Raw genomic sequence first — 27,199 nt, 5'->3', positions numbered from 1 at the left:
ATAATATCTCGAAATTCTAGAGGGAAAGAAAAATAAGATGACTTCTCAGCCATTTTCCCCGACACCTTGGCCCCACATGCCACCGGTGTGCTTCCTCACAGAGAGATAGATCAGAGAGTTCATGAATATGAATCCCTCTGTACGGCGCAAGCAAAGCCGGCATCTCAAGATGTTCTGTAAATTCCATATACCGAGAATTCCATCAGACAGCGTTGATAACCTCTTGGCTAAGCTTCACAGAGAGGTTTTTTTCAAGTGATGACACACCGCCGCGATTGAATTACCGGCTGGGCAAGTGGACAAAACAAACCACGAAACAAAGATTATAACAAACAAAACAAAACAAAAGTTAGAAAAGTTAGAAAAACACAACAACAAATCCTCACATTTGGATTCCAAAGCCAGAGAGGGGGAGAATCGCTTTTGTACAGTGCGGTTCAGACAGGCATCTCTTGCACCTCGCATGGTTTACAGGTCGGTCTCTGATGTCACTCTGCGCGAGCTCAGCTGCAGTCTGCGGTGTGAAAAGAAGCAGCTGGCGACACCACGTGCTTCGGAGGAGAACCGCGGGCGTTGACGCCCCCCCCCCCCACCCCCCGAAAATCTGCAGCGAGTGTCGAGTCGTGCACGAACGAGGCCGTGGGTGCAGATAACTGGACATTCCGAATTTGGGTGGGAATATGAACACGTTCAGCTCGTACGTAGGGTGCCAAATTATAATTATTTTTCTGTTAAAAGAGATGGACCTTGCAGAGGATGGAGAGGATCTGTTTCCCATTCTGGTCCAGCTGGTCTGGAGTCCAGTTTGCCTCCCACTCAGCACAGGGCAGCAGTGTAGTATAATGGGTAAGAAACTGGTCTTTTAACCTAAAGGTTGCAGGTTCGATTCCAGAGTAGGACACTGCCGTTCTACCCTGAGCAAGGTACTTAACCTGCATTGCTCCAGTATATATCCAGCTATATAAATGGATGTAATGTAAATGTTATGTACAAAAGTTGTGTAAGTCGCTCTGGATAATTGCATCTGCTAAATGCCTGTAGCACAATTATATTAACTTTAATTACACCTCAAGTATTCTGAGGTATAAAATGGTATACTTCAGGTACACTTCAGCATGCTATTTTTTCTTCCTCTTTATGGGAAGGCGGATAGCTGTCCTCTTCATTAACAAGTTTACAATGCTTTTCAATTGCCACCATGAAGCACAGCAACAAAATAGTGCCAGTGTTTATAATCGAGTGCCCATTCTATAGTGCCAGCGATTATAATCGAGTGCCCATTCCATAGTACCAGTATTTATAATCGAGTGCCTATTCTATAGTGCCAGTGTTTATAATCGAGTGCCCATTGTACAGTGCCAGTGATTACAATCGAGTGCCCATTCTATAGTGCCAGTGTTTACAATCGAGTGCCCATTCTATAGTGCCAGTGTTTATAATCGAGTGCCCATTCTACAGTGCCAGTGTTTACAATCGCAGGCTTATAATCAGAGCTCACGTGGAGCTGCATACAGAGTGCACCTTTCCTGGCCACCAGCCAGGAAATCAGTTCACACGGAAGCACAGCGCGGCGCATAAATATTTAGACGGCGACACGATTTCTGTTGTTCTTGGCCCCCTGTACTCCAGCACACGCGTTTCAATTTTACGGCACTTGCATCTATTTTGGGTGATCCGTGTAGGAACTGGAGCCATTTTAATACACAGCTCCCCCGTGGCAGGCAGTGGCACCGAGTTAACCTCGTGTGCAGGCAGCTTTCTAACTTAATTACACGCCGGAAATGCCGGCAAGCAGTAAGAACAGGTGCTTTTTATTCCGGGCATGGCAAAAAAAAAAAAAAAAAAAAAAGGCTTCTGTCGGAGAGAAAATGCAGTATCGCGCAGAGACTGCCATGTTTTCAGTCCTTTTTCAAAGAGGAAAAGCAGCCGACTATATTTGGGCTCCCAGATTACCTCCTGTCGAGGTCATTTGAGGTAATTTTTGCACTCACTGGGCACTCCGCCCGTGACCGCGAACACACAGGTGAACCCGAACCCGGGGATTCCAGAGATTCCGCGGACCGTGAATCCGAAGTTTCCACGCGAAGCGCGTCGACCACACGACCCCGCGCCGCGAACTCCAAACCAGTTTGGGCGGCGCCGCGATGCGCGCAGATCTTAATCTGCACTGCTGAATGCTCTGAGGGTTTTATCTGCGGAGTTCAGTGGTGACACGCTGTGATGCTATCTTGTGTTCGGTGCCCTGCAGAAAGCAGACTAATCAGCTTACGACACGAAAACAGCGGTTAAAAACAGAACAGGGCCGTCAGATACTCAACATAAACGTCACCGGAATCTTCTCCTCGGGCCAACATAACGACCCCTTAGGGTTTTTCACTGACCCCCCTTACAGGGACGCTGATTGAGGCGGGTGTCGGGGGCGGTGGCGAGTAAGGATGATTCCAGGGGCCCTGACTGACAGGGGGGGCCTCAAAAAATTGTGCTGCAAATGTACAGAGATGGGGGAGCCAAGGGTGGTGAAGCCCAATGTGAATGAAATGATGGGGCCCCAAAATCCCTGGTCAAGAAAGACCCTCCTTATGACCAAAATGTACCCCTTTCAGCACCTGCCGTTCCTTCGATGTCTGAATTGTTTTTTGGGTGGGGGGTGGGGGGGTGGGGTGGGATGGAGGTGATGGTGCTTGTGGCCTGCTCCACTACGGATGCAGGCCAGGAGGATTATGGGTACACATAAGGGTCGTTATAAAAGCCTGTGGGTCTTACCTCAAGCGCATGAAGAGGAGGAATGCCACCAGCAGGGCCCCCAGAGAGATGCAGTGGCCCAGGTAGTTTATGATCACGGCAATCTGGTAGTGCAGCTTGCTCTTCTTCTGCGGAAACAGAAACAGAAACAAAGGAAATGCCACACGGCTGACATTTTCTCCTTCAGTCCAGCCAGTATCCATTCAATTTCACTCACAATTAAAATGGCTTTTGTTCGCTTTCCTTTTATCTTTGCAAAAAAAACACAGTTTTTGGCAAGGTCAGAAATGAGCAAAACTGACACACCGAAATGTCAAGGTGAGAAAAAAAACACTATTTTCAGAAAACCGTTGATTGATTCTAAGCCTTTGCCTCACTATTCAACGCAAGCACATTCATTCCTTTCTTTTTCTTCTCGACGAAACAGCTTGGCGAATTAATCTAGGAAAATTCCTCAACGCACACAACGCGAATACAAATTCACACCGAGCACTTGAAAATAAGGGAGAACTTTCACATATCTCTCCGTTCCAACACATTCAAATTCAGCGATGGTAATGATACGTGGGAAAACACAAACAAAAAACACACACACACACAAACACACACACACACACACGCAACAAAAAAATCAATTAGAGGAATCGTTTTATCTGGCAAGGCTAATTGCATTTAATAATCCTGCACTTATTTTGGTCTCCATTACCTGCAGTATTGACTCTGCCGGGATATGTTACCATTCGCTGCCGTGTTCCCAACACTTAAAATAATAATTTAATAATAAAAATAATCTATTACAGACACAAGAAGTCCTATACCTTCCAGCGGCCCGGGGAACAGCAGATAAAATTCAGGCTGATGGTATTTTATGATATTCACAGGAAGGAGATTCTTTCATTAAAAAAATAACTTCTGGGCAAACGTAATTAATAAATGACCACGGTTGCATGCACACCAGATTGAAACAGTGATTTTGTGAATGCCAAAACACACTGTCCCTCATAGAACATGAGTGTATTAATCCTTAACTGTTTATGTGTTTATAGACATGCAATATATACAGTATTTACATAATATTTTTCAATTGACATTACTGATATTTCATATTTGACTGAATATCACCAAGCAGCCTCAGTTTTTAAATTAATTGTTAAATTAAAAATAGCCTAACATTAAAGTGCAAGTGCAAATAAATTGGCTGGAGGAATTAGACCATTCTAATTGGAAAATTAGTAAAAAATAAAAATAAAATTTTTTTTAAAAAGCGGGGTTCTCTCCACCTATTGCTCCTATAATTGTGACCTTTATTCAACATAGTGTTGCAGACCTTTACGCTCCAGGATATGTTGTTTTAGCCAGCGGGAGACTGCAGAGGAGAAACTTTCCCCAGTTTTTACTGTTTTCATCTCCCTTTCATCCCCCTATTTTTTTTTTACTTTTTAAAAATTTTTTGACGGCCAATGGCTTCACACCTCCCCATTCCTCATCTCCAACCCTTCTGTGCTTCTGCAAGCCGGATCACAAACATGTGTTCAGAACGTTCTTAACTGAACATTCCGACACTGATGTCACAGTCACTACTGGTGATTGAAAGCAATGGAGTTCTAGAACACGTGACTTAGAATTCTGGGGGAGAAAAAAAACCTACTCTCCAAAAGGGTTAATTAGTGCACACAGTAGCAGGATAGAGATTAGGTTCATTAGTGCACACAGTAGCAGGATTAGACGGGTACCGTTGAAACAGTCAAAGAAGGCACTCAGCCACCGTGTGAGCGGCCCACTCTAACTGGAACCGCCTCGTTCTCACTGCACGATCCCGCTCAATTCTAGATTAGAATGGCCAAGAAAATGAGAAAGAAACTGCACGACTAGGGGGGCACACCTCCCTCCGCTCCACGTCCAACTTTGACGGACTCACTGGATCAGCTCAAAAGTAATCCCCCACGTTTTTTAGATTGCACTGTGGTGCTGCAGATGAAATGGCATTAGGAGAAAAGGCCAATGCATTGCAGGCAGGTACCAGGCTTGCAAACGCCCAAAGGGGGGAAAGACAGAGCAGTAACCTGGACTGGCACACTCCCACCAGTGAAATCTGTCGCATCTGGATATCTATGGTGTGACGAGCGGCCAGCCAAGGGGAAAAAATGACCCCCCCCAGGTGCAAACACCCCCAACCCCGCTCACAAAAATATCACTTTACATAGGCCTCCCCGCAGTGACACAAACCTTAATACCCCGACAACGGGCAGAGCTTCCCGGCAACATGAATATTTTAATGGTGGCCCACGGGAGCAGATGTTCGGAGCACAGAGTTGGGACGGCCGTCCTCGTTCCGGGGCTCTCTGTGTTTAATTAAACAGTTGGAACCGTCCTGGGGGTTACAGTACAAGGCTCTGTAACTGAGACTTCTTTATTTCCATTCCCCCCCCCCTGCCCCTCCCCTGGGGTATGTCTGCGTGAGTTTCTGCGTCTGCGTAACAGCGGGCTGCGTATTCATCGAAACTAAAATAAAGCTCTCGGCGGTGCGCGAGGGCGATGACCCGCGTTCGACCGGCTGCGCTCGCGGGAGGCGCATCTGTTTCCGTGACGAGCGCGCGGGCGCCACCGCCGCCGCGCGGCGTCCGTCTTAAATCGAGCCGCCGAGGACGACGGGCCGGGCTTCGCTTCGGACGCTTCAGTCGCGGTTCCCGCCGAAATCCGTCATTGTCCCGCTACGGAAGAGCGGCGCGCGCATGCGGGGCGTGCCATGTCGCTGCGATCTCGCCGCGAACGCCAGAGAGATCAGCACCCGGGTCCGAGCGCCAGGTTGTCCCAAAATCTGCCTCGGGACGGAAGCGCTCAGTTTATTTATTTTTTCCTCGTGAGAGGGGAGACCGGAGGCTGCTTGCGCCCAGGCCCGGGGACCCAGGTTTATATTCCCATATGGAAAAACGATATATGGAAATATATGGGAAATACATGCCTTTCAATATATGCACTCGTTTTCTTTTAATGTATCTATTACACATATTAAATCATATCATTTAATCATAATCATTTAAATCATACATGGTGCAAATATATTCACATTCAAAATCGGCTGCTTTTGCATATTTATTAGACGTATTTACATAGATTTAAATATAATAATATAGTAATATTTAGCCATGTGTACACAAAGCATTAATAGTTTTATAAATATTTGAATATATATTGTGTAATATGCATAAATTAATACAGTATATTTAAATAGATTTTTGAATTTCCCTGATATATTTAAATATATTGCTTTTTCTGTTTGGGTTGGGCTGAGGTGCCAATGCAGGCCGCTTGCCCCAGTACTTCATTCTACCCAGAATCCCCTGGACCAACCCGACACAACAGCTTGAGCAGCCTTCTCATTCACAGCCACCAGCTGACTCATCATCAGGTTCTCCCACAAAGGCTCAAAATGGAACGTTGTGTTCGTCTTATAAACAGTGCAATGTGCCATTCTTCAGCTTAGCTTCACAGGCTGATAAAACGGTACATGCAAAACATATCATTTAGTCTGGCTCTGTGGGTCCTTGGACAATGGGTTCTGTCTCGGAGGCACCAGCGACAGTGCAGTTATTATCCCCAAGAGAATCATAACAGCTTTATTGTATCTTAATGATCTTGTTCTATCTTAATGGCTTTTATTCTACCTTGAGGGCACTACTGTATGTGAAGGGATTTATTTTCACCAGGTCACTAGGCAAATTCCAATAAACTGCGTTGGCATGGCAATAAAGAACGGAACTGAAATGGAGGTACTGAAAGGAGTCACACACTAATTAAACGGGGCCACGTCGGCAGCTTCAGCCAGTTATTGTTTGGGAGAGCGCTTCGTTTCCCTGTTAATCTCCCTCACAGTCACAGTCTTGCCCCGAGGGACACACTGGGTGCCAAAACAGTTTAAGCCATTCGCATTTTTTTATTTTTTTATTTTTTATTTTTTTCCCATCGCCAGTCCTCGGTGGTTTTGACAGTCTGTCTCCAGACCCGAAATGCGCTAAAACGTTGGCGGGCGGTTGGGGGTAGCGTCATTGGCACAGGGCAGCTTGGGGACCGGGGGGGAGTGGGGGGGCAGAGCGCTATAGCAACACCTCGAACCCTGGCGTCTCTCCGGATCCTCTTCGGTAGATGTGAGAGACGAGTTTCGCGAAGTGCTTTTCCATGTTTTACAGCGCGGATAAGGGCCCGGCGGGCATGGTGTGCAGGAGCAGGGAATGGCTGCCATCCCCCCTGGTGGCCAGGTACAGACAAATGTCCCCGTGCGAAGGGGAGCAGGCCTGAATATGGTTCCTCTCGACTCTGAGGCCATTTGACAAGCGGAACAGCATGGAAGCACTTTGCTGGGATGGGAGACCTCCTGGTAAACAGCGTTTCTGTTGGAAGTGGTGTCGCTGAGCCAGTAGGGGTCGTTCTTCCCTCGGGTCCAGTGCAGTGATGGGGACACTGTGCCGTAGGAGACCCTATTATTTGGATGAGGCTTTAAACTGAGGTCCTGACTCACTGCGGGCATTAAAGATCAGATGACACCTTGGCACTCAGTGAGCATGTGGAGGAGCAGGAGAACAAACGGCCTGGCGTGACCGTTCACACACAGGTGAATCGGACTCGTCCATCCCTGCTAATTCTGCCGGATGCAGAAGTGGATGCATATTAAAAAAAAGAGTTGTGCGATATCAAATCTCCATTTTGCGACTTCTGCTAAGGACGTTATGCGTCCTTGAGTCTTCCCATGCATCCAAAATGTAATCCAAACATTTTCCAAACATCGCCTCTTAGACGTTCAGGAGGAAGTGATCTCTCTGTTGACAGCTGGTTCAGAATTTTAGGCCGCGATGCTGCAGCTTTAAATTTGGCTGGCTCGTTTTTTGTGACCAAGCAGCTGTTAGAGAGGAGGAAATTTATTCATGCAATGAAAATTACGCAAGAGGGGCGAGGGATATTTTCAAAAAGACTAAAAAGTATCAAAGTGCAAATGTTTGGCTGAAAATTTGCAGTTGTCTGGTTACACAAATATTCTAATGTTTGCATTGGAATTAACTACATTTTTTTAAACCATTGATTTATATTTAATTTCTGAAATTCATTCTGGTAGACAAACTGCACAAAACTATTTACAATACAGCCATTAAGAGGAGTTAGTATGTCCAGAACATATGTCCAGAAATGTAACCAAAAACAATGTACAATTAACAATAAGATGCCATGCAGTACCTTTAAATTCAAGAAGACATGACAGGCTGTTTTAGAAAAACAACCCTCCACATCTTGTATTAGGTTTAAACAGTATATATGGTAATTAACATTCTGTTCTCCCAAATAATTTCATCCGTTTCAACTGCGGTTTCAAGATCTTAAAATCCTGTGCTTCGCTTTCTCCAAGGTACAGGTACCTTGTTGACTTATTCAACAAACAGCCGACAAGTTAAATCCAATTACAGCGTCTTCGTGGTTTTTCCATTCTCTTCATGTCACCGGGAAACCGAGCAATTACATTTCTTATTTTCCAACTTGCAAAACTACGTAAGTGTTGGGGGGGGGGGGGGGGGGGGCGGGAAAAACCCTTAACATCATTGATAGCGAAATGGAACAGAAGACATCATATTCTGAGCCGCCAAACATCTACCCGGAAAAAATAACTGCGACGATTCCGTGGCGTTTCATTGGTCAACGTGGTCCGCCTACATTGTGTGCTTTTCCACCTGCTTTTGGGGCCCGTTTCAAAGGGAGTGTTGGCACAGACCAGTGGAGCCCAGTCAGGTGCCACGGAGAGCCAAGAGTCTGCAGGACTTCATTCCAACCAATCACAGCGCCTGCTGATTCCACCGATTAGCTCCCGCCCTCTCTGGTTGAAGGTGTGTTAATTGGTGCAGCAAGGGCTCTGATTGACTGGCACGAAAACCACTTGGCCCTCAACAGCACACGATTGGGTACCTCTGGCACAGAGAACAATTTCCCCCTTAGCTCCAGCTGGACAGATTTCAGTCTCGTTTTATTTTTTTAATAGCTTGGCCAGGCTAAACCAAAAGACTTCATATAAATTCACCAAGTTTAGCGCCTGAAATATTTGATGTGCATCACACGTGTATTAAACAGAATACAGAGAAAAGAGCCTAATTTAAAAAAAAAATACCTGGCAGGTGTGTTGGTCAGCATCATTGCTCCCACTACATGGACTGTGTGCGGTTTGTGGAGAACAAGCACCGTTTGTGCAAGAGGATGTCTACGGACTTGTTTTCACTCATGAGTCAAAACAAGAAGTCTGAAGCAAGTCTCCTTCTAACTCCAAAGCAGCTTCTACAGCGTGTAATGTTCCAGAGGCTGTACATGTGAACACAGGGTCACATCATTTATTCACCATTATAAACATAAATATCAGTTTTCATTACCGTCTCCAATTTCTTTCCTGTCCCGAGTTTAAGCTGCCAGGAGAAATTCAAAAATAACATTAAAAATCTTTTTTTTGATGGTAAATATACATATTTGTGCAACCTCTGAAGTCATAACCTGCTTTCTGAAGTGTATTTTTATGCTTCATACCACAAGAATTCCCAATACCTGCCATTGTAAAGAAAATTCTTTAAATATCAAAAATTTCCCTAATTGCACACACAAACTGACCTAATTGAAAACATACAGAAAAGCTAAAATAATATATTTTTAAAAGCCCCAGGAAAGTGAACTGTCCCTTTAATTTTGCTGCTGACTGATGAAAGTATAATCTTTATTATTATTATTATTATTATTATTTTCAGAATGCTTGGTCAGTTCACCTATCACCAAAATAAACCCAAACTGTTGGGATGGCATTTTTTTTTAATGCCAGTTAGAATTTAATCATGAGTTATGGCAGAGTTATGGACAAATGTAGACTAAATCCAGGTCAGTGAGATGTGTTTTCCTTTTAAGACCGATTCATATTCACCCCCTGTAGGGGAGATGAGTCCGTGGTCTTCATCTCAAGTAACTTACGCATGTATTATATGCTATGACAAAACCTACACGACAGGGGACAATAAAAATGTATAATATTTTTGAGAATATTTTCACTGCAATGTGTTTTTGTTATCCAAGACTTGTATTACAGCTTGTCAAAAAATGTAAACATTTTTTTTCTCTGCCAGGTCAGGAGGATTTGTGGCATTTCCCCCAAGCTTACGGACGTCTGAGATGTAATCATAAATGAAAAAAAGGAGATTTTGTGTCAAGAGGATATGGTGAGATCAGGGGTGCAGCTAGGAATTCGGGCTCCCCTGAAAGAATGTCAGGGAGGCCCCCTTTTTTTTTTTTTTATCTATGCCCCGCCAAAATGTGGTCCCCTAGTCACCACCTTTCATCCCATTAGCAACAGCCTGACGGTGGAATGACGAAATTTCTGGTTCCAACCCCCCGTCCCCCCCCGCCCCGCCCCCGCCCCCGCCCCCGCCCGCTCAGAACCTGTTTGACCTGGATATCCAGCTCCCAGTGCCAGGAGGTCAGGGCTCATTTCACCCCCGACACACAGGGCTGAGGAACGAGGTGTTCCCCCCCGAACACCGCCAAACTTTACATCTCGCGGCGACTTGCCTTCGGAATCCTCGCCATTTCTTGGCGGCGGTTCGGATTTGCACTCTTCCCGTCCTTACCCCCCCCCCCCATTCCACGATGAACGGACGTTAATATTCATCCCGTTCCTCTCCCACAGGGACGAGATGGCAGAGAGAGCGGGCAGTCCCCCCCCCAATAGGGCCGCAACGACGGGGGGTGGGGAAGGGAGGAGGAGGGGGGAGGATGAGGAGGATGAGGAGGAGGGGGAGGAGGAGGGAGGAGGAGGGGGGATGAGGAGGAGGAGGGAGGAGAGTGGGGGAGGAGGAGGGGGGGAGGGAGGATGAGGAGGAGGGGGGGAGGAGGAGGGATGTGGCTTCGTCGGGGGGAGGAGGGAGGATGAGGAGGAGGGAGGATGAGGAGGAGGAGGGGGAAGTGGCTTCGTCACTAGTGTCACACTTGCATCAGAACCCAGCTGCCGCGGGCATCGCGAGATTGGCGCCTATGGCGTTTGTCAACGACCATCGCAGACCTAACCCTAACCCTAACGACCATCGCAGACCTAACCCTAACCCTAACCCTAACGACCATCGCAGTCCTAACCCTAACCCTAACCCTAACGACCATCGCAGACCTAACCCTAACCCTAACGACCATCGCAGACCTAACCCTAACCCTAACCCTAACGACCATCGCAGTCCTAACCCTAACCCTAACCCTAACGACCATCGCAGACCTAACCCTAACCCTAACGACCATCGCAGTCTTTTCATCACAGTACCTTCAGGGGACCTGAACGGCAGCTGCGTCTTAAAAAAAAATAAAATAAAACCCCAAAAACGACTACTTTTATACATTTTACTGTGTTGTATGCGGCATTTTATAATGCTTAGGAGTATTTTTTTATTATTTTTTTTATCCCGATTTACAGCTGCTGTACTGGCACAAGGGTAAATGGCTTCTCTCATATTGCGTGGTGCCTGAATTAACGGTAACTGCCAGTTTTATTTTGGGCGCTAACGTAGTTAATGTAGTTTGGCAAACTACTTAGCAATAAAAAAAAGTGTTCTCATCCTGATCTCTCTCTCCTCTTAAATGACCCCTATCCCTTCTTTATTTAGAATCATATTAAATATTTACTCTGTTCAGACCTACATTTCAAAATCTGTCCGGGATAATAAAAGACTGAAGTCAACTGATGTGCTGTGTCACGCAGTCCAGCATCACCCTGGTGTTCTGGGCAATAAGATCCTCGATGATCACTGTTGGCGCTACGGTTTATATTTTAGAGCACTTTTATTTATACATAAAGACTAAAAGGGCGAAAACCACTGCAGTTTCAATATCAGACTTTGCCCGGACCAAAACACGCAGGTACCAGTACAAAAACCCAGCACTGTAAACACCATCTTTTAAAAAATATGGTCCCTGCTTTTTATTTTTTACCACAACACATAAGCTGCTCATTATTCCTGTACTTCAACCCTGAAGATAAATCAAGATATTGCTGACAGAGAAGAAACAGAATGAACTCATTACCTTTCTGACAGATGCCACAGAAATCACCCACCATGCTTTGCGTACAGTTTTTTTTTTTTGTTTTTCCTAGCTATCATGAGCAATTCTGTGCTGCACGGGAGAAATCGAAGGAAACCCCTTCATGAGCCTAAAACATTTTCAGGCGGTGGAAAGTAGTTTAAAAACAAACAAAACAAAAACAAAAAACTTGCCTGCGATTTTTTCAGTCTCACATCATTAAAATGCATTACTGCATTATTTTTACATAAATATTTTTGGGAAATTTGGGTTAGGGGAAGGGGGGGGGGGGGTGGGGGTACAGAAGAAAAGAAACAACAACAATGTTCTATAATGTTGTCATTCTCCACAGACCCTACAAAAAATGTTTTTACCGTAGTGCTGAAAATATTTGCAACAGTGCTTTGAGCCAGCGGAGCGAAACCATAAAAAGACACAAAGTCGTGCGGGAGGAGGGACGGATCGAGCTGGCGAGAATAATGTGTTCCTGGGGGCTTGTGTGGGTCGTATGATCGTATGAACGATCCTCTACGCTCTGCGTACGACATGCAGAATAGCATCGTTTTGTATTCTGACATAACTGGAATTCAATTTACTGCAGTGACATCATCGGAAGACTGGCATCAAACGCTGCAGCCTTCCCCGTCCTGTCCCGCGCTGGAGCCACAGTCTACCCAGCAGCTGGATCAAACGCTTGTTTTAATAACTGGTTGTCATCCGCCTCAATGCTGCTGTGAACAACCAAATGGCGTGTTTGGGGTGGGGGGGGGTGGAGGGAAGAGATGACATCAATGGCTACAATGCTAAACCCCCTTTCCCATGATAAAGCTACAGCCTGGAGGAAAACCCAGCGTCGCCTGCCTGGGGGGGGGGGGGGGGGCGGGGAGAGTGGGGGTGGATATCCGTTTTCCTGTGAGATTCAACCAGTGCCAGCCTTTCAATCCTAATCACTAAAGACACTGACAGGTAGACCGACATTTATTAAAATGGAGAACAGGGGCGTGTCCAATGAGGTAGCCTGGGGGTGGGCACTGGCCAGCTCTGGAATTTCATTGGCCGCTCCAGGTGCCAGCCCCTGTTTTGACCAACTAAAGGCGCATTATCGTTTAAAAAGCAACATTCAGAGAACGTTCCGGAAGCACTCCCTGGGAAGCAGAACTCGTTGGCCGGGCGTTCCCCGTCGGGCCTACCGTACCTCCTCGGTCAGGATGGCCTGGCACTGCGAGTAGTTCCCCTTCATCGCCCACGTCCCGTTCGGGAGGCACTCCCGGTACACGTTGTCTGTTAAAAAACAAACAAAAAAAAAAAGAAAAAAAGATGGAAATTTGATTGACAGCCGTCTCCTAGCAACAGTCCTTCTCCTCTTGACGTGCTCCCCCTTGGCGTGTGCCTAACGCGCACCAGACCGTTCACACACACACACACACACAAAGCGGGGCTGCAAACGACAGCCCGTCTCTTTCAAGCGCTCCTCCGTCAGCCTTCCAAGCCGGCACCGCATGTTAGGAGAGTCCTGACACCAGGTATTCTCTCGCAGTTCAGGCAGCTCTTTTCAGTGAGGTGTCTACCTGGGAAATGACTCATCCCTTCAGTGACTCATCCCATGAGGCAACCTGAAGCAACATCCAGGCAACCTGTAATTCACACGATGCCATTATAGTATACATTTTGCAAAATAATCTTAATCCCCCCCAATTTTTGCATTTTGTGTTTTTTTGTTTTTTTTTGCTACAGTTAGGTGTGAAGGCTCATCAGCAAGAGGAAGGAGAAACGGTACAAAAATAAAAACCTTTAAACGAGCAAGTCACACCGTTAATGAATTTAACGAGCCCCCGTAAAAGGTAGAGGTGTAATCAGCTTTTAATCACAGGTAGAAGCACAACATGATGATTTATTCATGTCAGAGAGTACACATCATCTCTTCCTGTGTGTTTAATGAAGGCTCATTTTTCTATCACTCCAATATGCAGTATCATTCCCGACTGCTGTGATTAAGCAGCTGTAGATAGACTTTCTTTTTATCTGAGTACCATGTGCGTGAAGTAACTTTGATAATAAGAAAAAGAAAAAAAACTACAGGTCAGTGTTAGCTTTATACTACACACATGCCCAATTATAAATGTGTCTCCAACATGGTTGGGAAAATGAAGTTGAAAAGCAGGGGTTTATGGGTGATTTTTTTGTAAAATCGCAGTTTGAGCATTGATATTCACATGAAACTAAATGCTAAAATCTGGTTTAAGCAGTTGTGAGGCAGGTGATTTCTCTTTCCTAAACAAAATCAGGATCCACCGCAACTAATTACCAATCATTTAAAAGAATGAACTGAGGACTACAGCTCCCATGATTCCAGAGAACGATCTCTGCGCTTGTACCACAGAGTGTAGAGAGGATACATTTGGAATTTATTACAGCATTTAACTGCCATATTCTGAAAATGGCTGGCCAGTCCGAGCTTTATGAAATCCAAGCTGTCCAAGAATAGGCAAGGAAAAAGAATAAAATAAATAATTACTTTAGGAAGACAGAAGTGAGAAACACACTATAAACTCTTATCTCTCACCCTTATTCTTCTCATATATAGTGACCTCTCAATTGGTCACAAGTGTCCCACAGTTGCACTGTGTTCAAAGCACAGTGTAAATCTCATATTCAAGTGCTGATAAAACTATTTTCCCCATAATTTGTTCCCCCACCACCCTGGCGTGGCCAATCGCGACAATAAAATAATACGTCCATATAACAAAACAATAATACAACAACATGACATAATAACGTATAATAATAGCCCGAAACGATAATTAATAGCAACAATAGGCAATTCATACAATAATAATGCAATACAACACAAGAAGCTCTTATACGGCACTCTGAATGTCGACATTAATGAATCATCGTTTATTTAATAATGAATCATCTAGAAGACCAATCTAAGAGGATTAAGCTCACAAGAACAACCAAGCCTTAAATCTCCGATTCAGAAATGCCTTGACAGCTGGCCAGATTGGCACAGCGTTCCTGCAAAAGCGCTTTCCAGCGCTTTAGAGAATTACTTTTCACATGCTGGAGAGGAAGGACGGGGATCACGGGACTAAGACCGAGACCCGACAGGCCGAAATCCCGATTGGGGAAATGTAAACATCGCAAACATCGGATTTATCCCCCCAAACTCCTGCAGCACCAGCTAACTGTACGGTGGCACTATCCGCGACGGGAACGCCTCCAAATGGACAGAAGGACAAATACAGACTGCCGGCCATCTGGCGATCTGCAGCAGAAAAACGCACTGGTGGGCTGTGGTCAGAAGATTTACGACAAATTCGCAAAAAAACTTGTTATGGAAAAGCAGATAATTATGCAATGAATCAAATGCAGATGGTCGCGAAAAACGCAAAGACCACGGCGACTCGTAAATTACACAGCTGCTCTGGCTCCCGCACGCGCGGGCCAATAAAAAATAAGAATAATAATGAAGGACAAGAAGAATGATAATAATGAATAAGAAGAAGAAGAAAAAAAATAATAAGAAGAGTAAAAAAATAAGAATAAGAATAATAAGAACAAGAATAATAACAATAATGAATAAGAAGAATAATAGTAATTAATAATAATAAGAAGAAAAATAATAAGAGTAAAAAGAATAAAAAGAAGAATGAAAAAATAAGAATAAGAATAAAAATAAGAAGAGTAAGAAGAATAAGAAGATGAATAAGAATAAGAGTAAGAAGAAGAAGAAAAAGATGATGATTTCTGAAATACACGTATTATACAGATTTTCCTTTGGGAATGTGGATAATAATCCTGTTTTGCTCTCGAGGCTGTTCTAAGTTTCTAAGTTTGGGGCTGGGGCTGGGGCTGGGGTAGGGAACCACTGAATCACAGTTCTGGCTTCACGCGGCAAATGGGGGGGGGCGGGGAAGTTGATGTATTTTCGTGATGTGTCAAACATCGTTATCGTTCCACGGATGAAAAGAACACAGAGAACAGTACGTTCGACCAACTCTCGCCGTCGAGCGGCCAGGATTCTCCACAGTCTGTGTTACTCAGATAAAGCGGGGGTGACCATGGTGACCTCTCCCACGTCGCCCCCGAAGCCTGCGTTTGTGAGGAGGTCTCGCTGCTGCTAGCAGGCCCGCTGACGCTTGGGTTTCGGGAGAACATCACACCGCTTCAAAACAGCTCTGAGCCTTCAGCAAACTAATGTCATCTGTTCATAACCGTGTTCATTTTCCACAACAAACATTTAACATTTTACACATTTATCCCAGCCTCTTATCCAGAGCAAATTCGGCTAATATTCTTTTTTTTTTATTTATTTTTTTTAATTTACATACAGTCCTCTTATATACAGCTGGATTTTTACTAAAGCGATTCTGTTTAAGTGGCCAAAAGGGTCAACGGCAGGGGAAGTCAAACCTGCGCACAGTTGAGGTTGCGAGCCCAGCTCTGTACAGATTGTGCTGCACTGCTCCCCATCACCAACTGCGCTTACCGTTGCAAGTTTAAGCGAAACGGACAGAATAAACGCAGTCACGACCTCCCAGCCATCCGTAAACAAGGGAGAACAGTCACATGACCTCCCGAGACTCAGCATAAAAAAAGTTTAAATATTTAAAAACATTTCTTTTTTTTTTTTTTTACATAACACAAGTGTCTTGGATTACCAAAAAAGTTGCAATGAAAATATTTTCAAAATTATTTATTTGATTTTTATTGAGCATCCTTTGTAGCGTTTGTAGGTTTCAGCTATGATTGAAAGATTAAGACCAGAGGCACGTGTCCTCTACAGGGGACAAAAATGAATTGCCAGGTCTTAGGAGGTAAAACTGCCAAAATAAAATTAAATTAAACTGCACCATGACGGAATCTCATTTTAAAGTGATTCGCAATGGCTTTACCCGCTGTGCCTAGCCAGTGAACCCGGGCATCTGCCCTGCAGTCCATTCGCTCATCGACCACCCATAGGTCTGGCTTCAATCAACATTCATCCTCAACGTTGGCACGCAATTAAAAAAAAAAAGAAGTTTATTATCATTTTTGTCCCCTTCACATGCAGACTGGCAAAGCCCGCCGCCATCGAGGAGCCGAATTAGCCAGACGTTAGCGTTTGTGAGGAAGAACGCTGAGCGAGCTCCACGCCAGCGAGGCAGGGGCTGCTGGGAAATGGAGGCCCGACATCCGTCAGAGCCGATCGCCGTCAGCGGCAGCGGACGCCGCTCTCGATTTATCGCGAATGAGATTCCATTAGCGCGCGCGGCCCGGCTACAGCTCGGATTCTAATTGGCTCACTTCTTTTTTGTTCTCGTTGCCGGCTCCTGTACGGAGCACCAAATCGATACGCACCGACCCACCCACCCCCCCTCCCTTGGTCATAGCTATAATTAGACTGTTACTCACTCATTCAGACGGGGGCAAGGACCCGTCCAGATATAGACGCACTTCACCTCGCGGTGGCCCTATGAGACACCTACCCCCTACCCACGTCGCTCGTCAGGAATTTCCGGGACTGGGAGAGGGAGGCTGTGGGGGGGGGGGGATCGGGGGTGCTGTGGTTGGAGGTTGGAGGTGGGAGGTGGGGGGGGGGGGGAGGTTGAGGTTTCAGGTCGGAGGCGCTGTGGTTGGAGGTTGGGGAGGTTCAGGGGAGGAGGGTGGTGGAGGTGGGGTGCGGGGGGAGGGGGTCGGGGCGCTGTGGTTGGAGGTTGGAGGGGGGGGGCAGGTGAGGTTTCAGGTCGGAGGCGCTGTGGTTTGCGGTTGGAGGTTGGGGGGGGGGGAGGTTGAGGTTTCGGGTCGGAGGCGCTGTGGTGGTGTGTGGCCGTGCTGAGACGGCCCAGGGGAGTACAAACAGGCCGGGGCATTTGCGCTGTCGAGGGAAAGGTATCGAGGCTGACCTCGAACGCCCCCCCCTCCCTCCCTCATCTCGCTGCTGATGTGCATCGCCGCACGGCGGGTACTTCCCCCGCCAAAAAGGGCCCCGAGTCGATTTCTGACCCCCTCCCTATAATAAAGCACAGACCCCACCGGGCCGAGCGCCAGGCGCAGACTGCCAGCGTCTCATTCATCAGTCTTAAAAACGTCGGGGGGGGGGAGCAGGCTATACTGGCACCATTGCGGCTCATCTCCCTGCCATTTTGGCTCAAACCATGCAGTGAACTGGGAAAGATATCAAAATGTCCCAGAGCAACAAAAAACTAAAAAAAAATGTGGTTCCACAACATAGTTACTGTGTAACATGCATATTCTTTACAAGTCTTAACTAATATTAAAATTCTCAAACTCTCACTTAAAATTGCAAGAACTTTGAATGTTTAATATGTGTACAATGTGGGGGGGAAAGGGGCATTTAATCTAGCCCTATGTCTGCCAATACGCAACAGTGGAAAAGTTTACTCAGAACGAACTTTTCCATCCCGAATTTTATACCCAATAAAATACGGACTCAAAACGGGCTTAAGACGAAACATTCCCCTCTATTTGTGCAGATTTGTTTGGTTACGCATAGGATGAAAAAGAATTTGCATCCATGAGTGACTGTGGCCAAAGCAACAAATCATCACAAAATTTGACCTGCTGTCACACAGGGGAAAAATTATAAGGAATACGGAACGCAGAATTAAATGAGTATGTTTACGGACACGTCGTCTGGGAAAAATTCCAGAGGGGTTTATGCGCTTTAATGTATTTGGTTGATGTTGGCGAGCCTCAGTACTGTCTGAGGCCCCAGGGTGGAATTATACAGGCCACAATGTCAATCCTTCCATTTAATAAATAACAGCAGTCCTGCGATGTTATTTCTTTCACTAAGGAATGGATGGCTTCAATTGGGGGGGCGGGGGGGGTGGGGGGGGGGGGGATTTCATAACCAATTTCAGGCCATCTAATGAACATTTTATTGTTGTCTTATGGAAGTCATTTCATCTAATGTCCGTAAACTTTTGAATTCGATATCGCAAACAACAAGAAAATAAGGTCCTGCTGGACCCAAACTATATTCAGAATGGCAACATTCCTGTCCCAACAATGTAGAGTTAACACAATTTTGGAGTAGTCACTGCAAAAAAGATGGAGTGGATGATCGAGGTCAGCGTTTACAATTTTACAGTACATTACCCTTATTCAGAGTAATTAAACAAAACTGAGTGCTTTATTTCCCCCAGAATACCAGGTGTGATGAGTGCAATTCTCAATGATGCTCTGTCCTTTCACACGGTAAAAAGTGAGAGGGGAACATGTCATTCTTGAGAATAAAATATTATGGGATGCATTTTGGGGCCAGACCCGGGAACATCGCGAGAAGCATCAGCTGTTGTTTCTCAGTCTCTCAGACGACCTGGAACGAGACAACCCAGGCGAAGCGCGAATCACGGCGTGGCTCGAGAAAATCCGCCAATCAGAATGCAAAAGCAGGAACACCAGTGGCCCCTGACTAAAACCGTGGACCATGGTATGCGAGAACAGCCAGTGCCACAGTCTGGTATAATCTGTCAAAGTGTCTGTAAAAAACCACACTCTTCCAAGCATCTGCAAAAGAAGTTTGTCCCTGCTAGACTTTCACAAGCTTTTTTAACTGGCTTTTTCTTTTTCACAGTTCACTTTCAAATCACTTTCTCCTTTTTAAAACTAAACCTCTTGATCGGGAATGCACCGATATGAACATTTTCCGGCCGATTCTGATACCAATTTCTGATTGTTTGGGGGGAAACATCTATGGTGATACCAATACCGATAGTTTGGTGGTTCTCCTTCCATAAGTTTTTTTTGTTCAACTGTTTATAATCTTGCAATTCTAAAAAAACACAATTTTCATAACACAACTTTAAAGTAACGCAGCAAAGTTAAACACTTCTTATTTTACGACAGTTTTTCACATTCATCCAGCATGAACTGCATTCCTGAATTACCAGCGGTTCCTCGAGAATTATTTTCAGGCCTGAAAGAACCCCTACGCACTGAAGAACTCCTACGCACTGCAGAACCGCTACGCACTGCAGAACCGCTACGCACTGCAGAACCGCTACGCGCTGCAGAACCGCTACGCACTGCAGAACCGCTACGCACTGCAGAACCGCTACGCACTGCAGAATAAATAAATAAAACACTTGGCAATCACTCGCTCAATCTGTTTATAATGCCATCATAGTGTGGAGTGTTTAAAAACAAATAGTGCTGCACTGCTTACATTAAAAAAGGGAAGAAGAAAAGAACGAAATGCTGGCTACAGCTGAATAATTCATGAGAGGATTCGTCGTAAGAACATAACGGAACATAAGGGTGATGAAACCGAAAGCGCAGATGTCATTGAGAAACCTTTAAAATTCATAACGATAGAACTGCAGCTTATTCCTTAAGTCCTCTCAGTGCCAGAAGAGGAACATCATACACAAAAAAATACATCCCAGTTCAGTACAAGCTTCATGTATTCACGCCTCTCTGTATATAAAGTTACCAATTCACGGTCCACTCGCAAATCTTTTGGAACCGCTCACGCGTCTGAACCAGTTGTACCGGTCAGGATGGACCAGAGGCAAATCCACTGAAGTATAAGCAAGCTGAGGATGTAGAGAAGCACAGGAGCATTACACACACAATGGACTGGGGCTCAGGAGCAGGTTCTCACTGACCGAGGAGGGAAATTCAGGAATAAGGTGCCTTTAAGATATTATTACTTCTTTACATTAATCAGTCTTTTTTTTAATCGTGATGTTTGCAAAAAGTGATTAGAGGCTATTGATTGAAGAGGCCATGGTCAGCATTCAGACAGTGTTCGGCTACAAGACCACTGTTTTCACTCTTCATAAATGCATTTTTGGTGATTTCGGGAGACAGAAGCTCTTTTACTTCCTGATAGATACCTGTGTAGGAACCCAGAAATCGTTCACGATTTTTTTTTTTTTTTACGATTACAAAATTTTCCACACATGTAGATCACCCTTCCTGTGCTTTGCAAATGTCACATAACCAATTAAACTGGTTAACCTGACTCAAAGCCTCATGTGACTAAATCACAACGTTGTGTTGATTTAAAAATAAATTTCAAAAAATTAACGGCTCTTTGCTGTTCCAATTCCATTTCCCGGGAGGGAGGCGTGCAACTTCTCATGCGAGACCACGGCTCGTCTTAAGGTTCCTGAAACGGGTAATTCCTAACATCGTATCAAAAAGTGTAAAAGCGTGAAAAGTATGCAGGTTTGCCCCGTTTTTCATTTCAGTTAGTCTCAAAGCTCTGGTTTCTACACTGACATCATTCATTTCCACTGAAGGTCTGCCAATCAATCAACACAAAATGTCATTAAAATGCGCCCTCTTTCAAAGCAAATTCCTTTCAAAGGGAATCACTTAGCGTGATATCAAAAATGAAAGCGTTTATTGTCTGACAACCGATCTGACAGAAAAAGCCCCGCATGAATATTGAATATTAATTACTTTATTTAAAAAAAAATGAACATCTGTTTCGGATCTAATGTGGCATCAAGAGGGTAAATCATCCCTCATTAGACACGACTGTTTTAATGTCTAATTAAAATCAACTGACAGATATTTAATAAATAATTTATACTTCAGTAATGTAAGGAAAGGACATCCGCAGATTAACGCGGACGCGGACTTCGCATAACAAAAGTGAAAAAGCGTCTCGTCCCTTCTGCATGCCACTACTGTCATAACTGGGTGAACGAAAGTAACCTTCTGAAAACAAACAACCCGCGAAGAACTTTTTTTTTTTTTTGTCGGGACAAAAAAACCGCTCATTAATCGAAATACTTTTCTCAGGTCGTGCCATTGGAAAACAGCACGATGTAGAGTACAAAAAAAAAAAAAAGCTATAAATATCAAATGCGATTGATTCAAGCCGGCTCTGTAAAGAGCTAATGCAAGACCTTGCTATTAAAAAAGTAAAGAAAGCAAAAACTGAAATCAATAAAAAAGAAAAAAGAACTATCAGGAGGTTGAAAAATGATCCTGCAACCTGGGAAATCGAAATCTTTTTCAGAGAATAGCATTCCGGGGACCTTTATCAGTCACAAGTTTTGATTAATGTATCATGAGGTACTTTTGTTGTCATTTCCAGATACGACCAATGATTTTTTTTTTTTTTTTTTACAATTGATAATGGTGCAGCTGACCATGGGGGACAAAGGTCTGGATTCAGCAAAGCGTTTATCCTTAACTTTGACATGCAACTGAATGCAGGTCATAATTTTGACCTTCACCAACACAATTTGGCAAGGTCGACATCACCAAAATTAGCTTGCAAACTAATGGCCTTAATTAGAATTTTCTTGATATGTATTTCATTGATGTTATATTTTAATTATTTTATTATTATTATTATTATTATTATTAATTGTGGAATCATAGGAGTTGACAGCTTTATTTGGCTATATTTGGCTTTGCATGTTCAACATTTTTCCATGCATGAATATTGAACCCACAGTGGGTGCTGCACAAACATGTCAATAGTTTATTGAGGGATTTCCACTCAGGGGGTGCGCTGGTGGACTAGGCCTTTTGTTTTACTCTGTCTTCACACAGCTTAAAATGTGAAAGCCCATCATAAATTCATAACTGTCCCGACATCAGATAAAAACTGGTATCTTTCTAAAAAATCAGAACCACTCCCTCCCGGCTCCCGTCCACCTGCAAAACTGCACGGTCCGGTTTGGTAGACAGAGAGGCACCCCGCTAACCCTGCTACACCCACCACCACACGCCCTGGTCACGCCCGAGGTGAGGAAGACCACAGAGGAAGAGCACAGTTTCACATGCTGTTGTTGCAGTAACACCAACGGCACTACGCGTGCAGCCTGTGCTGTTGGATCTCTGAGAGAGAGAGATGCACTTTTCTTTGGTAAAACACCATACACTTTATTTTACAGATGGTGAATGAACAGTAGTAATCAGCAGTAGTAGTAATCGGTAAACTGTATAGTAATCAGCAATTTAAATGCATTGGTGAAGTCAACAATTTCAATATTTTAATTTGGCATTAACGTGGAAATGGAAAAAAACAAAAAACAATTCCTTCTTTGGTGTAAAACTACTACAATGCCACCTTTTTCTGCACTTTTTGAAAAGCATTTTCAAAAGAATCTACCCCAGGGAACTTCATCCATCAGACGCACACCCTGTGCTTTATTTCCTAAGAGAACCGCACGGTCATGCTCCTCAAACGAGCCAATGAAACGGCCGCTCGGTTAACTTAAAAGCTGCCGCGGACACGCGCAAACACACACATAATTTGGTTGTTTTGGCTATGTACACCAGCGCATTGGATGTGAAATAAAACAATGAAAATGAAGTTAAAGTGCATATAACCAGCACAGAGTAAATGTGTCAACATCTAAGAGTTTACATGTAAACAGCCAGGAGTGTACGTGTTGACAGCCAAGAGTATAAGAGCCAACAGCGAAGACTGCACATGTCAACAGCTATGAGTTTCCATATCAACAGCAAACCTGCGGAGAAAAGAAGGCTGCTTGAGAGCGTCTGAGCCACAGACACGGGACGTCTGTGGTCTGGATGGAGCGGACGCACGGGACGTCTGTGGTCTGGATGGAGCGGACGCACGGGACGTCTGTGGTCTGGATCGAGCAGGACGCACGGGATGTCTGTGGTCTGGATCGAGCAGGACGCACGGGACGTCTGTGGTCTGGATCGAGCGGGATGTCTGTGGTCTGGATCGAGCAGGACGCACGGGACGTCTGTGGTCTGGATCGAGCAGGACGCACGGGACGTCTGTGGTCTGGATCGAGCAGGACGCACGGGACGTTGGGTCTGGATCGAGCGGACGCACGGGACGTCTGTGGTCTGGATCGAGCGGACGCACGGGACGTCTGTGGTCTGGATCGAGCCGGACGCGCGGGACGTCTGTGGTCTGGATCGAGCGGACGCACGGGACGTCTGTGGTCTGGATCGAGCGGACGCACGGGACGTCTGTGGTCTGGATCGAGCGGGACGCACGCGACGTCTGTGGTCGAAGGAATCGCAGGGACCAGCGGGGAAGGGTAACTAAGAAGTTTTTATTAAAAAAATAATACATAAGGAGCCATTTCAGAAACAATACCCTGGCAGGGGAAGCCACAAAAAAAAACTCAGACAGACACAAAAGGAGAATAACCCAAAAATACAAACATCCGCTTGAACGAGCGACAGTGAAGCACCATGGACTGGCACGGAGTAAACGGCCAATCAGGAGCAGCCAGGGACAAAGCTAAAAGGCGATTTAAAACGGTCTCTTTCACCCTGCCTGCCAGGCAGCAGCTCACACACACACACACACACACACAGGGGAGAGCGACTGCAGCTCAACCACACACACACACACACACACAGGGGAGAGAGACTGCAGCTCACACACACACACACACACACACACAGGGGAAAGCGAGGGCAACTCACACACACACACACACACAGGGGAGAGCGACTGCAGCTCACACACACACACACACAGGGAGCGAGGCAATCTCACACACACACACACAGGGGAGAGCGACTGCAGCTCACACACACACACACACAGGGGAGAGCGACTGCAGCTCACACACACACACACACACACAGGTTAGAGCGAGGGCAGCTCTCACACACATGGGTGGGCAACAGTAGCTCACACACACACACACACACACAGGGTAGAGCGACTACAGCTCACACACACACAGGGAGGGCGACGGCAGCTCTCACACACACACACACACACACACACACACACACACAGGGGAGGGCGACGGTAGCTCACACACACACACACACACACACACACACACATACACACACACACACACACACACACACACACACACACACACAGGGGAGGGTGATGGCAGCTCACACACACACACACGGGACGGCAACAGCAGCTCACACACACACACACGGGGCGGCGACAGCAGCTCACACACACACACATACACACACACACACAGACAGACACACACACACAGGGGAGGGCGACGGCAGTTCGCAGATGAACTCTCCGGGTAAAGGAAGCGGCTCTGTGCACTGGGCTCTCACTCGTCCGTCAAGCGCCACACCGTGTGACAGCTGGCGAGTTTTCCATCGGGGGAAAGGTCGAATCCCCAGGGGAGTCCTCTGATTGGCTGTGGTCTTTTTCAAGGAGTGTCCAAACAGGGGCAGAAGTGGTCTGACCACGCAAACCCCCCCCCTCCACACACACACACCTCATCACCCACCAGCCCACACCCCTAAACAGCGGCCATGGACCCGCCAAAGCCATTTCGGCCGCAGTTCCCTGAACGCGGAGAGTGGAACTGAGTGTTAAGGCCCCGCTGACAGCGTTCAGGGAAAACCGAGAAGCTGGCTCTGCGTTAAGTACTTAATCCGGGGCGGCCATGTCTGTCGGGGGTGGCCGTTAAAACCTTTCACCGGAACAGGAGCAGCCCTGCCGTAAAAAAACCCGCCACAGCTGAAGGGTGTAGTTATTCTTCAGGGACCCGCTTGTCACGGTCACCAGCTTCCTCGTGGTGTGGAAAAGCACAGGGTCTTAAGTTGGGTTGCCAGCTTCAATGTGGGAAAATAAAGAAACACCCCTCCGCTCCCCCCCCCACCCCCACGCCCCCTGCCCCACACTCCCAGGTTATTCTTGCAGAGCCAACCAATGGTCGGCTTCAGTCATCACAAACTCACGCGCTTCCATAATCAACCAATCCCAGACACACCCAGCGCATTTTCCTCATACCCATCCAATCACGTGCGCACACTGGCAATGAAGCGCCTTTTCAAACAGACAGATTTACCCAGAGCTGCTAACTGCCTGTGCTGCCTGTGCTGCCTGTGCTGCCTGTGCTGCCTGGGCTGCCTGGGCTGCCTGTGCTGCCTGTGCTGCCTGTGCTGGCTTCTGCACAGAACTGCGCTCACCCTACACAACCCCAGTGGCACCCGTTGTTTGGATCCCCTTTCAGGCACAAGGGGTTCTGGTATTGCTCCTCTGTAGTAGGCACAAGGTAATGTGCTCCCTGTTCGATAGGGCAGTGCACTGCTGGTGAGTGCACTGCACTACCAGAGGCAGATCCATTCAAAAAAACTAGAAATAAACAAACACATCCATTAAAATATGCGAGCTGTACCGACTGAAAGAACATTTAGAACATTTTTGCCTGACATAAACTGACAAACACACACACAGGAGTAATCCTTGTGCCATGATTTTTTCTCTGTGCTACAGAGTTTAATTTTACCTTACTAGCACCACTGCAATTGGCAAAAAAAAGTTAATTTACAGCCCTGCTCAGATCTCCATAATCTTATGTTAAGCTGTTCATAAAACGGACTGCTATTTAACAAAACTGGCATTCTGTAGTCCTGTTTTCCCAGGTCCACCAGCACACGATTACATTACATTACAGGCATTTAGCAGACGCTCTTATCCAGAGCGACTTACACAACAACTTTCTACACAGCATTTACACTGCATCCATTCATACAGCTGGATATATACTGAAGCAATGCAGGTTAAGTACCTTGCTCAAGGGTACAACGGCCTACCCGGGAATTGAACCCGTGACCTTTATGTTACAAGACCAGCTCCTTATCCATTATACTACACCGCCGCCCCAAACACTGTTTCACACCACCACACTTTCCCCTCCTCTAACTAGTTTCCTGGGGGGAAACCCAGAAGTTTATAAATATGTTAGCTTGTTGCTACATTGGTAAACTTTTGACTGTTTTTTTACAGAAACTGGTCCAATCAAACACCATCCCTGAGCTTCCAAGCAGCCAGGCACCTTTTTTTCAGGGTTTTGTTTGAGATTAATTTGTAATTTATCAATATTTTTTGGCCCGATTTGGAATGGCCAGCTCCAAACACGAGCCCCGTCCTGCAACATCGAAGTCGCGCTGCTGCGTCTTTAAAACCCTGAAAACGAGCAGCTGAGTCAGCGCCCCGACGCGCGCCGGGGCGGGCAGCTTTCAGGCTCCCGATCGGCCGGGCGGATCGTGAATCAGCCAATGCGGCCAACGGGACACCCTGCGGACTGACGCTACGGCCAGTTATTGACGGCTGCGATCGCGTGCCGAGCGCTGAGCGCTATTGAACGGGCCGCCGCAGTTAGCATTAGCGCCAGCCGTATTCATCGAAACGCGGGTGACGCTGCAATACGCACACACAGCGTACACGCAGTTCTGTGTGTCTCCCCACAACTCTCCGCAGGGCATCTGCATGTTTTGGTTCATGTTTGTAGAGCAAATGAGCTGAAAATGAGCAAATGTGAGCAAAATGACTTTGTGGAAAAAGGACACATTTCCCATTCCAGAAGCGCTACTCAGTGGCAAATGGAACCGTTTTATCGGTGAAGTAAATATATATGTTAATCATGGAGGAAAATACTTTCCTGCAGGAACCGATTAGACACAGTGAGCTTATTCC

At 45.9% G+C, this 27,199-nt stretch overlaps 1 protein-coding gene across 3 annotated transcripts in view; it reads right to left on the bottom strand.

Annotated features, from left to right (window-relative positions):
* The window catches only part of LOC135242967 (corticotropin-releasing factor receptor 1-like), a 182,608-nt gene that overhangs the window by 66,041 nt on the left and 89,368 nt on the right, over window positions 1-27,199 (bottom strand). For all 3 annotated transcript variants that reach the window (XM_064314344.1, XM_064314343.1, XM_064314342.1), the window contains exons 5-6: window positions 13,010-13,095; window positions 2,764-2,870 (exon numbers count right to left, since the gene is read on the bottom strand). In XM_064314344.1, the coding sequence (XP_064170414.1) occupies window positions 2,764-2,870; window positions 13,010-13,095 (193 nt within the window). The remainder of the gene's footprint in view (window positions 1-2,763; window positions 2,871-13,009; window positions 13,096-27,199) is intronic.

Source organism: Anguilla rostrata, chromosome 17, assembly GCF_018555375.3.
Source record: "Anguilla rostrata isolate EN2019 chromosome 17, ASM1855537v3, whole genome shotgun sequence".
Classification (NCBI taxonomy): domain Eukaryota; kingdom Metazoa; phylum Chordata; class Actinopteri; order Anguilliformes; family Anguillidae; genus Anguilla; species Anguilla rostrata.
This window is presented reverse-complemented; position numbering and strand designations above follow the sequence as displayed.